Genomic DNA, 12,660 nt, shown 5'->3' on the forward strand with positions numbered 1-12,660 from the left:
CCAGCACCTAGAACAGTGCTACTGCATACAAAAACACTAATTTCTATGTATGAAAATAAAAGGATTTTTCACTTTATTAAAAACAAACAAATACCTGTTCTGGTTGCTAAGGCATGCAATCTTAAAATAACAAAAATACTCCTAGAATGAAACTAGATCCCACAGCATCCATCAGGAATTCTAACTGTAGGAAATGATGAATGACAATGTTCAAAGACACAGGCCATTCAGATGTGTCAGAATCACAAGCACAGGGCAGGGGTCATGTGCCTAATTAAGTGAATATTCTTATTAAATATTCACCAGCTCATAAATAGATGATGACCCACACTGGACTGCCCTGATGATTCTGCTTGGAAGAAGGGGATTACATCATGGACTGGAACACTTCAAGGCATGTGCAGGGGCAGGTGACACACACACAGCCAGGCTGTGATTTGCAAACCCCTGTCTGCCAAACAAGGAAGCCCGACTCCTGACCAGCTGTCAGGGCAGTTCTTCAAGCCTGACAGTAACCAGGTAAGGTTAAGTAGTCTCTCTTGGTAATCAATGCAGTTACACTCCTCAAATGCATATTTGTGATGCCTTTTCAAACATGTTTATTCAAATATATATGCATGAATAAAGGAAGGAAATGAAAGTTGTGTAAATTCGATTTCTAGACCCAAGGTAACCTATTATGACTGTCTTCAATACTACACCTCCGGATTGTCACCATACCGGTCCCCACTGAGCCCTCTCAAATTAGTCACACATACCTTAGGGAGCCCTAACCTGTCAACCCTCCAAACAATGTCAACACCTAAACAGACCCCCTGCCATCGTCCACCCCCAGAGACTCCTTGTCTTCTATACTCCAAACATCCCCTCCTGTCAACTAACATACCAATCAGACCTCCCCATCCACAGCTCTCCGTAATTGCCCTATTAGGCATACCCCCAAATTCCCCTTCCCGTCACTAAAGTCCACCGAGACCCTGCTCTTGTCACCAGTTCCCCCAGCATCCCCTCCCCGAGTTACCAATAGCCGTCACAGACGTACCCACGCAGCGGGTCGCCAAAGTCACCATCCCCACGCCCCGCGCAGCACCTCAAGGGGGTCCTCCTGGCCCCGCCCATTCGCGTGAGGCCCCGCCCCCTAGCGTGGCGCCCTGGCGAGCGGCACCGGAAGCCCCGCCCCCTGTCCGTTGCCAAGCTCCGGCAGCCGGAAGTCCCGCCCGCCGTGTAGTCGCCGTCGCCGCTGCCGCCGTCGTTGTTGTGGTGGTGGGTGAGCTGAGTTCCGCGGCTCCGAGAGCCGGCTCCATCCTTTCGCCGCCGCCGCCGTCATGAAGTGGATGTTCAAAGAGGACCACTCACTGGGTAAGCGCTCGGCAGCCTGCCGGGCCCTGGGGGTTCGGGGTGGGGGCGGAGGGTGGGCCCCCTCCCCCCTCGGGCTGCCCTGGGTTGGGCCGGGCGGGGATGATACCGCGCCCCGCGCTCGGGTCTCCGAGGCCGGCGCCCCTAGGCGGCTGCCCACCGGCCCCGTCCCGCCCTCGGCTCTCCCGGCCAGGAGCCAGGGGATAAAGGACAGCGGCCGCGGGGACACTCGAAAGAAGGCCTCGGACGTGCGCAGGTCGCGGGGTAGGAAGGCCGGGAGCCCGTGTGAGCCCGTCAGCCCCGTGTGTTTCCCCCACAGAACACAGATGTGTGGAATCCGCGAAGATCCGAGCGAAATATCCCGACCGGGTTCCGGTGAGTGTTCAGCCTCCCCCGCCCCCTCACCCAGCTGTCACCCCTGCCGTCCAGGGCCTGTGATTAGGGTCCTCGGCCATTCAGCAGTTGACAGGTTGAGGTTCCAGTCCCAGTTCTAGTAGCAGACAGGCTGGCCGTGTTAGGGCGGTCAGGGGCAGGGCGTGAGGGGCTCTGGCTCCTGCTCTTCAGGGTTTCTCGGTACTGAATTTCCTGATCTAGGCCAGCAAGCTGTCTGCAGCCTCTGGGCTCCCTCGCCAATTATATAAGGAACGTTGTTCTGGGACAGGGCAATAGGTCACTGCCACTTGAGGGAACGTGATGGAGGAAGACTGTCACTTTGGTTTCAGAAGTTGTACTTCAGTCTCAGGACATTCCTTTTTAACTTCAAACCTCCATCATTACCTAACGTCTAGTTTCCTTCCCTTTCCCAGACCCTGTTATTCTTGGCTGACTAAGAAAACCTGAAAGCCACTGAAAATCACTTCTCCCCTAATTTCCCTTTAATAGACAATAAGTATGGTTCTGTATTTCTTCCATGGTGGGGAAATACTGATTTTCACAGGATATCCAGGGCTTTTATTGTTGCTCTTTGCCTTTTTTTGAAGAGGGAGAAGGAAGGACAAATTTGAGCCCTCATTAAGAGAGAAGCAACAGGCCAAAGAGTGAGCTTGGTTTTTGGCTGGCTGGGATTGCTAGTTATTCTTATTAATCCATCCTTCCATGTCTCCTGGGTTCCTTGGGATCTTAATTCTTCTGTGTTGTAATGGCAGATCTCATCTGGGATCCTGGAGTAACAGGTTTTAGATAAAACCTTCACCACATTCAAACAGAATGTTGAAAAGCTAATAGTTAAGAGCTGTGTTTCTCCTACACAGGTTGTTATCAGGGATAAGAAATATAGTATCTGGCTACAGAAAAGCCCTGTTTCCATGTAACACATTTATGTCAGTTGTCAGTCTCCAGAGTGTGTGGTTTATTAAGACAAGGGCTTATTTTCTCATGCTATTGAGTTTCCCACCTACCTCCTAGCCCTGACTGTATTCATCAGCTCCCCTGACAATGTGAGGCCAGGGCCTCACTTTAGATATCCAGTCCTGACTTCTCTTTACTTTCTCAGGTGATTGTGGAAAAAGTCTCAGGCTCTCAAATTGTTGATATCGACAAACGGAAGTACCTGGTTCCATCGGACATCACTGTGGCTCAATTCATGTGGATCATCAGGAAAAGGATCCAGCTTCCTTCTGAAAAGGCAATCTTCCTGTTTGTGGATAAGACAGTCCCACAGTCCAGGTGAGAGAAGGTCACTAGATGGGTCCTCTGGTAATGACCATCTGTTTGGCTGCCTACAAACTCAGAACTTTGGAAGTGTGAAAACACTTAGGGGTTCTGAGTGGAAATCTGGATTTTGTGCTCCCTGACATCAGGAGCTCTCCAGGAAAATGAGTAAGGGCTGCAAGACATGGGGGTGTACTTTGGGTAAAGAAAAGAGAACAGAACTTAAACTTTAAAAAAAAAAAAAAAAAAGAAACCCAGCCTCTCAGACCCCCAAGAATCCTTTAAAACAGTTGAGGATTCAGTTTTAAGCCATAGCTGGAACTGAGGCTTCAAATAAAGTTTTTCCAAATGATCCATGAAATCAGACCTGTTACTCCACCAGGAGCTTGTGGTCCCAGATGAGACTCAGATTCAGCTATTCATCCTGCTTACTCTCCAAACTTAGTCAGCTCTTCCCACTGTGAGAGTTTCTAGCTGCCTGATCCTCAAGTTCATTAGAATGGCTGCTATCCAATAAAGGGCCCTAAAGTCTCTACAGGTTAACCCCTTCCTTGGTACCACCTGCTTTGACTGTCAGAGTAGAGCTCCTGTGCTGTTTTGCTACCTGAAAGCAATCTTTGGGCTTATAACTTGGGACCTAAATCTCAGCAGGGGTATTATAATTTTCCTCTCCTGTGTAGTTGACAGCTCAGCTTTAGTCCCTTGTGGAAAGAAAAATAAACTGGCTCAGTATAAAGCTCTGGTCAGTCCTTTACTGTTACTGGTTGAGTACTTGCTAGGCCTCGAGCCAGTTACTGACCCCCACCTCTCCCTGAATGTGAGTTCCTGGCTGCATCTTTTCTCAGTAACCCATGACTGACTCATGTGTCATTTGTTACCCTAAAAGTAATATTTCTAACAGCTAAGGCTGGTAACTAGTCCACTGTGGCCAAACTATGCTCCCTTTGAAAATCCTTGAAAACTCTAGAAGATGACTAAGGCAAATTCCAGACCTGTCTCTTCTTAGGTCTGATTTTCTCTTTCCCAGTCTTCATACCTCCATTTCCTGGTGTTTGGCAGGGAGGCAGGACAGGGGAGAAATAGAAGGCTCTTCCCTAAGGCAATGTCCTGCCTGTGAGGTACCATTGGTCTGCTTCAGCTGTAGCTTAGGAAGCTGCAGGGTTGCCAGGGGTGATCTTGTCACCCCACTGGGCTCTTCCAGCCTCTCTCCCTTTTCCACATGCCTCTGGGCAGTGTGTTGCTGGGTGCACTCTTACCTGGGGAGGAAGCCCTGGCCATCTGTAGTCACTCTCGGCTTCCCTTAAGGCAGTGGGGGAGATAAATTTTCATGTGTACCACCTGCAATTTCAGCAGGCTCTTGGTGGCCCTGTGTTTCCTCATTTTCTTAGAGGAAGTAGGTGACTAGGACCTATGGCATCAAGTTTATTTTCCTCAATTTTAATTCTCTGATGCTTCCTGAAGTAAATGAAGCAGGCTTCTGGAGACAGGAGGATTACTCTGAAGGCTCCATGTTATTCTAGCAATTAAAATGGCTGCTTGTCTTACCAACTGCCCCCTCCCTCATTATCCCTGAGATATAAATAGAATTGGAAATGAAGTGATTCTGTCAGGGCAGTAGAGGCTGCTTACTGGCCATTTTCTCTCCAAGTCCTATTTGCCTTTCAACCCAGTAAGAATCCTGCCCTAAAGCAGATTATACCAGTGACCCAAGTCAGGATTTTAGGAGAAAGAAATCAGGAACCCCAATTCTGACCCTGCTTCCTAGTTCAGTATTCAGAGAGATGAAGAGACTGTGCCTTCTGGGTCTTCCCTCTGTCACTAGCCAGGGCCCCTTTGTCCAGGCCCCGCCCTCAGCACATTTGGTCCCAGTTAGCAACTTTCCTTCTCCATGCTTGATGCAGCAGTTGTTTATTTTGGGGTTTTATTCTTAAAAACAAATTTGTTTATAAATAAAAGAGGCCTGTGACATCATTGAGCTTCATGCACATGCACAAACAAAAGTGCTGTAGGATCCCTTCATAAAGCTTGGGTGTGACTCAGCTTCACCATTTCTTCCCCATGGGAGTTCAGCAGCCTCCTCCTCCTCCGCTCTCACTAGGCTCCTTAGAGAAATGAGGGGCCTCCCTTAACCTGCAGCTAGTGCTTGCAGTTTTCTAAAAGGGGATGGGAAAAATGAGAGGTGAGAAAGGATGCCTCAGGCTGAATGGGAGTTACTCCTGCCTTGGAGTAGAATTTGGGGAGGGTGTCTGGAACACAGGTGATCGCCACGTAAGTCATGACTATTGTTTAGGGTGGTTAGTGTTCAATGTTGGTTCCAGAAACAGAGACAGAGGAAGTCCCTAAAAATTTTACCTACTTCCTAAACTCTTTCTGAGTTCTTGTTTCTTTAGAAAGGTAGAGATCTCAACACATTTTGTGTTGGAAAGTTGAATTCTCTGTCTGAGTGCCGGCATCAAGAATCAGACTAAAAACAAAAGCTGAACTATGGTTTGGTGCAAACAAGACTCGAGAAAGAACATCAGAGTACAAGTTTCCCATGACTTCAGAGGGGAACATCCAGACCTGGCAGTGGTGCCTACCTTTTGATTTTTTGTTTAGAACACAGACAAGAGTCTTGTTAATCCCCTGTTTACAATAGAAGCAGGGGTTGTTATTAAGTAAAATATCTCTAAGATGTTATAGTTTGACATTGTGCTGTTAAGATTACAGTGTTTAGTTGTCTCTAGGTCTTAAAGAGGTCCTAAGTAAAAGAAAGTTGTGATGTCTTACAGACTATTCATCTTTTATTTAGAAATGTGCTTAAATTACCCTTTTGATAATATTTGGATAAATAATACCTCTTTAAGAACAGGGTCTGTTTCAGCAGCAAAAGCAGTCCTGATCCTATGAAGAGTAAAATGTAATAAAAGAAACAACCAGTAGTTAATCTTTATCTTTTAAAATCTCAGGGAGCCTTCAGGGGCATATTAACTTTTACCTTGAGACCATTGCTTTTCTAGGATCCAGAGGAGTGGTTATTGTCCTACTTCACCCTACCTGTCCTCACCATTTGGAAAAGGGATAAATCCACTGGAAGCACATGGGCTCCAAAGCAGATGGGTGGCCAGGTGTGCCCCTCAGTCCAGCCCAGTCATGAGTCAGGCTGGATACAACAGCCTCCATGGCCTGACCTTGGTGAGGGTGAGAGGAGTGGGGTTCCACAGGGATTAGGCATCTACACAGTTCTAGGTCAGCCTCCCTCAATTCATTGGGCTGTTGAGTAGCATAAAACTAATGTTTGCTCTCAACAGCTTAGCTACGCCTGGATGTGAGTCCTGCTAAAACTGGCTTTTATTATTGGTGTGTTTCTTCACTGGAGAAATAGTTTTCCTTGGATCCATTGACCCTGAATGGAGGGGTAGACAGTGGAGTATTAGGGGGCAACTTATGTTCATTTCACTGAGTGCTTCATGTCCCACCACACCTTAGATTGGCTCCGTTGGCTTTTCCAGTTTCTTTCCCTAGACTCAGAGCTCAGAAGGTGTCAGTGCTCCTGGCATGTAGCAGCAGCATCCTGTTTAGGCAAGAAGGAGGTAGTACTTGCTGCCTCAGTGGCGAGCCTCAGGATCCTCAGGCAGCACAGCAGCAGCCTGCCTCAAGTGGTGGCTCGTCCTCTCCAAATTCTGAGAGGGACGGTGCTGAGATTTATGGGACTTGCCCTAAACTGACACAGCAGCCTTCTTACTGACTAGGGTCACTTTTTGCTCCCCCCAACCCCTCCAGATTCCATTTGAATATGCTTTTAATGGGATTTTTAAAATTTATATTTATGTCCCAGTTCTTTTTGGCTCCAGGCCAACTTAACTGTGACTCTGTATGTGTGTATCCTGATTTCACAAGGACTATCTTCAAATCATTACACTTTACAGATGTGCCAGTCTTACTTCATGGTACCCCGTGAAGCCTCGAAATCAGTAGGGGTTCAATTACAAGCTGCTGAGTGGATTTTTCAGCTCCCAGCATTGAGCATTGTCAGTTATCAAGTTCCTTACCCAAGGGGAATCCTGATTGTAAGGACACAATGCTGCTGCCAGCTAAATAAAGTTTCCACACGAGGCTCTGTGACAGAAAAGAACGGATAAGACTCTTTAAGTCATTAGGTAGAACCATCTAGCTATCTAGTGACAGGATCTGTGGGAGAGAGTTGTAAGACCTTGTGACTCACCTTGTGATGCAGAGACTGGCAACACTGGCCTCACCTGGGAGCATGTTAGAAATGCAGAATCTAAGGCCCACTCCAGACCTACTGTATCCAAACAGGCACTTTAACCAGTTGTGCAGGTCATGCCTATGCACATTTGCTTGTGTGAGAAGCGCTGTTCTAAGGAAGACTGCAGAAAGTGCAAGGAGTGATGTCATGTCATTAGAGCAGATCTCACTGTGTACTCACTTGGAGGCAGCATAGTTTGGTGGTTAGGAAGTTCTCCTAGCTTTGTGACTTTGGGTGAATTATTTAACCTCTTTGTGCTTCCAGTTCCCATATCTGTGATTTATGGGTGATGATAGTACTTACCTCATAAGATTGTTGTGAGGATAAAGAGTTAATATATGTAATGCACTTAGAACAGTGCTTGGTACATTAAAACTCTCTGCTATTATGATTTTTATTATCAGCCTCTATAGCTGCTAGGGTGCTGGTTAAACAAATTGCTGAACCCAAGTTTTATTTCAAAGACAGTGGAATCTAAAGGAATAAAGAAAGAAAGCCACATGATTGTGGGCCCCTACCAAAAGTCAGGGCCCAGAGGCTCAGAGCCTGCTTTAGACAGTCATGGTCCCAGTGGTCACTGTTCACTGTGGATGGTATTCAGAGAATCTGCGGTAGGCCACTGATGCCTGTGAAGTTCCTCAGGTAGTTCTCATTTAACAGCTGGCATTGAGAATCATTGTACTAGGACTTCTAACTTGGTAGGAAAAGAGCAGAACTCTTAATCAAATGGAACCAAATGGTGGCTGCCTTTGAATCGCACGTATTATCTTATTATCTGTTACTTCTGCATCTAAACCCATTTGGGAATGGCAGTGGGGAGATGGGATGATGGGAGATGTCTCAGCAAGGGCACTGGACACTTGGACCAAATTGGGCAGAGGCAGTTGTGGCAATGGATGTAGCTGTTTCCCATCGCCTCATTCTGAGGAGTCCCAGGGAAAATCAGGGTTTCTTTTGGGGCATTCCCAATGGCCAGGGTAAAAGTCTTGGGATCCCCAGCTACATGTGCAAGCCCTTCTGCTAGTTGTTGGCTTGTCTACTTCCTAATCACCTGGCTCTTTTTTTTTTTTTCCCTTGATTTTTTTTTTTTATTAAATTCAGTTTTATTGAAATACATTCACACACCATACAATCATCCATGATATACAATCCACTGTCCACAGTATGATAACATAGTTATGCGTTCATCACCACAATCTATCTCTGAACATTTTCCTTACATCAGAAATAACCAGAACAAGAATAAAAAATAAAAGAGAAAAAAGAACACCCAAATCATCCCCCCATCCCACCCCATTTGTCCTTTAGTTTTTATCCCCATTCCTCCACTCATCCATACACTAGATAAAGGGGGTATGATCCACAAGGTCTTCACAATCACCCTATCACCCCTTGTAATCTACATTATTATATAATTGTCTTCAGGAGTCCAGACTGCTGGGTTGGAGTTTGGTAGTTTCAGGTATTTACTTCTAGCTATTCCAATACATTAAAGTCTAAGAGGTGTTATCTATATACTGCATAAGAATGTCCACCAGAGTGACCTCTCGACTCCATCTGGAATCTCTCAGCCACTGAAACTATTTCGTCTCATTTTGCATCCCCCTTTTGGTCAAGAAGATACTCTCAGTCCCACAATGCCGGGTCCACATTCATCCCCGGGAGTCATATTCTGCGTTGCCAGGGAGATTTACAACCCTGGGAGTCGGGTCCCACGTAGGGGGGAGGGCAGCGAGTTCACCTGTCGAGATGGCTCAGTTAGAGAGAGAGAGGGCCACATCTGAGCAACAAAGAGGTACTCAGGGGGAGACTCTTAGGCACCATTACATACAACTTTAGACTCTCCTTTGTGGTAATGAGCTTCATAAGGGCAAGTCCCATGCTTGAGGGCTCAGCACATCAAACCGCCAGTCCCAGTGTTTGTGACAACATCAACACCAGTCCAGGTGAGGAAGTCCAACACATCCGCACCTTCCCCCAGATCCTTGAGGCTGGGGAGGGGGAGGCTGTAAATATATTTTTTATTATCTGCTCAAATTACTCTAGGATGTGTCACTATTTCACTCCAGCCTATACTAACCTACCGTATCTCACTTCCTATTCAAAGTTCCATGCAATTGAATCACCTGGCTCTTAAAGAGGAGCATCTCTCTTCTTCTGGAACTCTGGTCATCAACCCTGGCCATACATGGAATCCTCTGGGGCATTTTTAAAATACTGATACCTGGGTCCCTCCTTCAGAGATTGAGATTTAATTGGTATGAGGTGATGCTTGGACATGGAGATTTTTTAAAAGCCCCCTAGTGTTCTGCTGTGTACCCAGGCTTGAGACCCTCTGCTCTAAGGTGTTCTCATGAGCAGGGTTTCCTCTTCCTACCTGCTGCCCCCAAGTTCTCACATGTTCTAGAGCAGTGCTGTCAATAGAAATACGATGCAAGTCACATGTATTTTTAAGTTTTCTATGAGCCACATTAAAAAAGTAAAAGAAACCAGTGAAGCTAACTTTAATATACATTCTGTTAAAACCAAAAAATCCAAAATGTTGTCATTTCAATATGGAATCAAAATTATTGAGATATTTTACATTCTTTTTATTTCATACTGTCTTTGAAATCTTGTGTGTGTTTTATACTTACAGAACATCTTAATTCAGATGAGCCACATTTGAAGTGCTCAGCAGCCACATAGCCAGTGACTACTGTTTTGAATAGCAGAGACAGAATAGTTCCATCTAGCAGAAATTTCTGTTGGACAGTGCTATTCTAGGGAATCCTTATTTTACAAATTCCAGTTTTAAGAGCTTCTCACAGGGAGTATTGTTTTATTGCACAAGATGTTGATGACAGGCCATTTCATATTCTTACTTCATCTGCCCTCACATTGTTACTTAATCCTCTCATCTACCCAGGCAGCCAGCCGGGCTAAGCTTGTAAATGGAACACGAAGAAAAGGGGGGATTTTTTAAATGTGGCCCAGGTCCCTGCTTTTACGTGAAGCCCCACTCAGCCAGCCAGGAGCAAAGCAGCAGAGTGGAGCAGTCATTGCTTCACCAGCTCGAGGCCCTGGACCGCTCCCCCTCTGGCCCCTGCTGGCCCCTGGTTGGGTGGTTTTGCATGTAGGCATCTATTTGGACCTTTGGGCTGGTCCTGTCTGGACCTTTGATGTCTCTCAGACTGTGGATCTCACTGCTGGTTCTGATAACCCCACCACTGGTGGTCAGGGGCAGATGCTTGGTCAGCCAGGGGCATTTTTGCTTGCCCTGCTTGCTCCAATAGCCACATGGCCAGGGCTTGCACAGGGTTCCAGGTGTTCCTAGTCTTACTCTGGAGCCCATACAACTCGGTCTCATGGCGGAGAAGGTCTCCTCCACTGCTATGTGTTTTACAGGTTAGGGAAAGCCAGCTTTCCCACCCACACGTTTAGTGCCAGGAATATCTATTTCTGGAGGGTTCTCTGGGAGGTTGAGCAGGACTTCTTTGGATCCCAGATAAAATCTGAGAACTTTTGGGGAGGAAAATAATTGTTTTTCTTTGATGACACTCTCTGGGGCGCAGGGTTTCTGGTGGGGAGTTTCCACAAGAATGAACCTATCATATTAGGTACAAATTATTCCTAATTTTGCTTAGTTCTTTTCCTTACATTCACGTTCTAGCCAGACACACCCATAGGTGGAGTTGGAACTGACCTCTTTAAAAGATTCAACTTGTGAAGGTGATTGGGATCAGATGTCTGCCTGGGGGCCAGGAGGATGAAGACTTCCCTTCTAGGCCTAGTTACTGACTCCCAGTGACCTAAAATCTTCATCTTTTCATGGTTCCGTTTCCGTTCTGCAAAACAGAGGATGGTGGTAACAGTACACAGAGCACAGTAGATACTCCCGATCTGAATTATTTTTACCACTTCCCATTCTAGGGTGTGGTAAGGAGGAGCTAGTTGCCGAAGTCACCATCCTTATCTTAGGCCATCTTTTTTCTTCCAACACCTGGACTCAGTAACCAAACCCAATTCTCTGTGTTGTGTTTTGTTTTTCTCATTTAAGCCTAACTATGGGACAGCTCTACGAGAAGGAAAAAGATGAAGATGGATTCTTATATGTGGCCTACAGCGGAGAGAACACTTTTGGCGCCTGAGGGCCTGTGCTGGGTTAGGTGCACTGTTCCTGCTTGTGTATCTTGTAAATAGCCAGCCATTTTCAGTTATTACAAAACCTCTTCACTAATAGTGCATTTGTAACTGGATTTATTTCTTAATATATTGGAAGGCTTCCTTAGACTAGTAAATTATCATACAGAGTTTTATTTTGAGTTCTTTTTGTGCATTGTCCTCATGGCTATATTCTCCAGGTAACTTGTTCCTCTGGAAATCATATTTAATGAAGATATTTCCATATTGAAGTGAGGTAGGTGGGGTATTAAAGTGAAAAGGGAGGGAGATGATGCATTTATTCTGGATTATGTTTGAAGTGTTAGATGGCTAAGTATTAAAAGCATCCAAATTAAATCCTTAGCAATCAAAACACTTGCTTCATTAGATTTTGGCAACTACCAATCATGTTGGACTGAGCTAATCTGTTTCTCTTTCTGACACTATTAAGGTAAATAATTAACAATAAAACTTCCTCTTATAAAGGCACTGCAGTGTGATTATGTCCTTCATTCCCCTTCATTTGGATGGGTCAGAGAAGAGGCTTCTGCATCTGTCGGGGCAGGAAGAGGGTTTGTGGGAGCCATAGCAGCACAGCCTGGAACAGGAAGCACTGGTGGTAATCCTATATCATAAGGTGGGACAACCTGGGCTCGTGTAAGCCACACCAATTCCCGAGGGATAGATGGAAGGCAGGCTTCTCCACTGAGAAAAACATGATTATTCAAAAAAAGGATTCTTACGTACCTGCATTCCTTAAAAAAAAAAAACACACACACACACACACAACACAAAAAACTTTATCTTTTGAATGGTTACTACATTCATATGGTTCAAATATCAAGAATACATAAAAAGGCATAAAGGTATACACTGAGAAATCTGAGAAATGTTGTTCCCACTACTGTGTTCTGGCTATTCCTGCCTTTTATGGGAAACTACTTCTGGTTTTTTGTTTGTTTTCAGATTATTACTGTGACTACAGTTAAATATGAATAAATATCCTTACTTTCCCTTTCTTACACAAAAGAAAACATTATATACACTTATGATCATTGCTTTTTTCCATTTAACTATATATCCTGGTGATCCTTTCATATCAGTTCATAAAGAGCTTTTTATTCATTTTTACAGCCAAATATTATTCCAGTACGTATGTATCAGTTATTTAATAGTCCCCCTTATTAATGGGCATTTGAGTAATTTGCAATCTTTTACGACTACATACACAACCATATACATATATCCATTTTTGTATACCT

The 12,660-nt window shown here is 45.3% G+C and overlaps 1 protein-coding gene across 1 annotated transcript; it reads left to right on the plus strand.

Moving 5' to 3' along the window:
- Positions 1-1,198: 1,198 nt before the first annotated feature.
- On the plus strand, positions 1,199-11,887 carry GABARAPL2 (GABA type A receptor associated protein like 2). The gene is made up of 4 exons (XM_037816270.1): positions 1,199-1,359; positions 1,676-1,731; positions 2,849-3,021; positions 11,295-11,887. Exons 1-4 carry the CDS (start codon positions 1,326-1,328, stop codon positions 11,383-11,385), a joined length of 354 nt encoding a protein of 117 aa, XP_037672198.1. The 5' UTR covers positions 1,199-1,325; the 3' UTR covers positions 11,386-11,887.
- The last annotated feature ends 773 nt before the right edge of the window (positions 11,888-12,660 follow it).

This window comes from Choloepus didactylus, chromosome 22 (assembly GCF_015220235.1).
Source record: "Choloepus didactylus isolate mChoDid1 chromosome 22, mChoDid1.pri, whole genome shotgun sequence".
Lineage (NCBI taxonomy): Eukaryota > Metazoa > Chordata > Mammalia > Pilosa > Megalonychidae > Choloepus > Choloepus didactylus.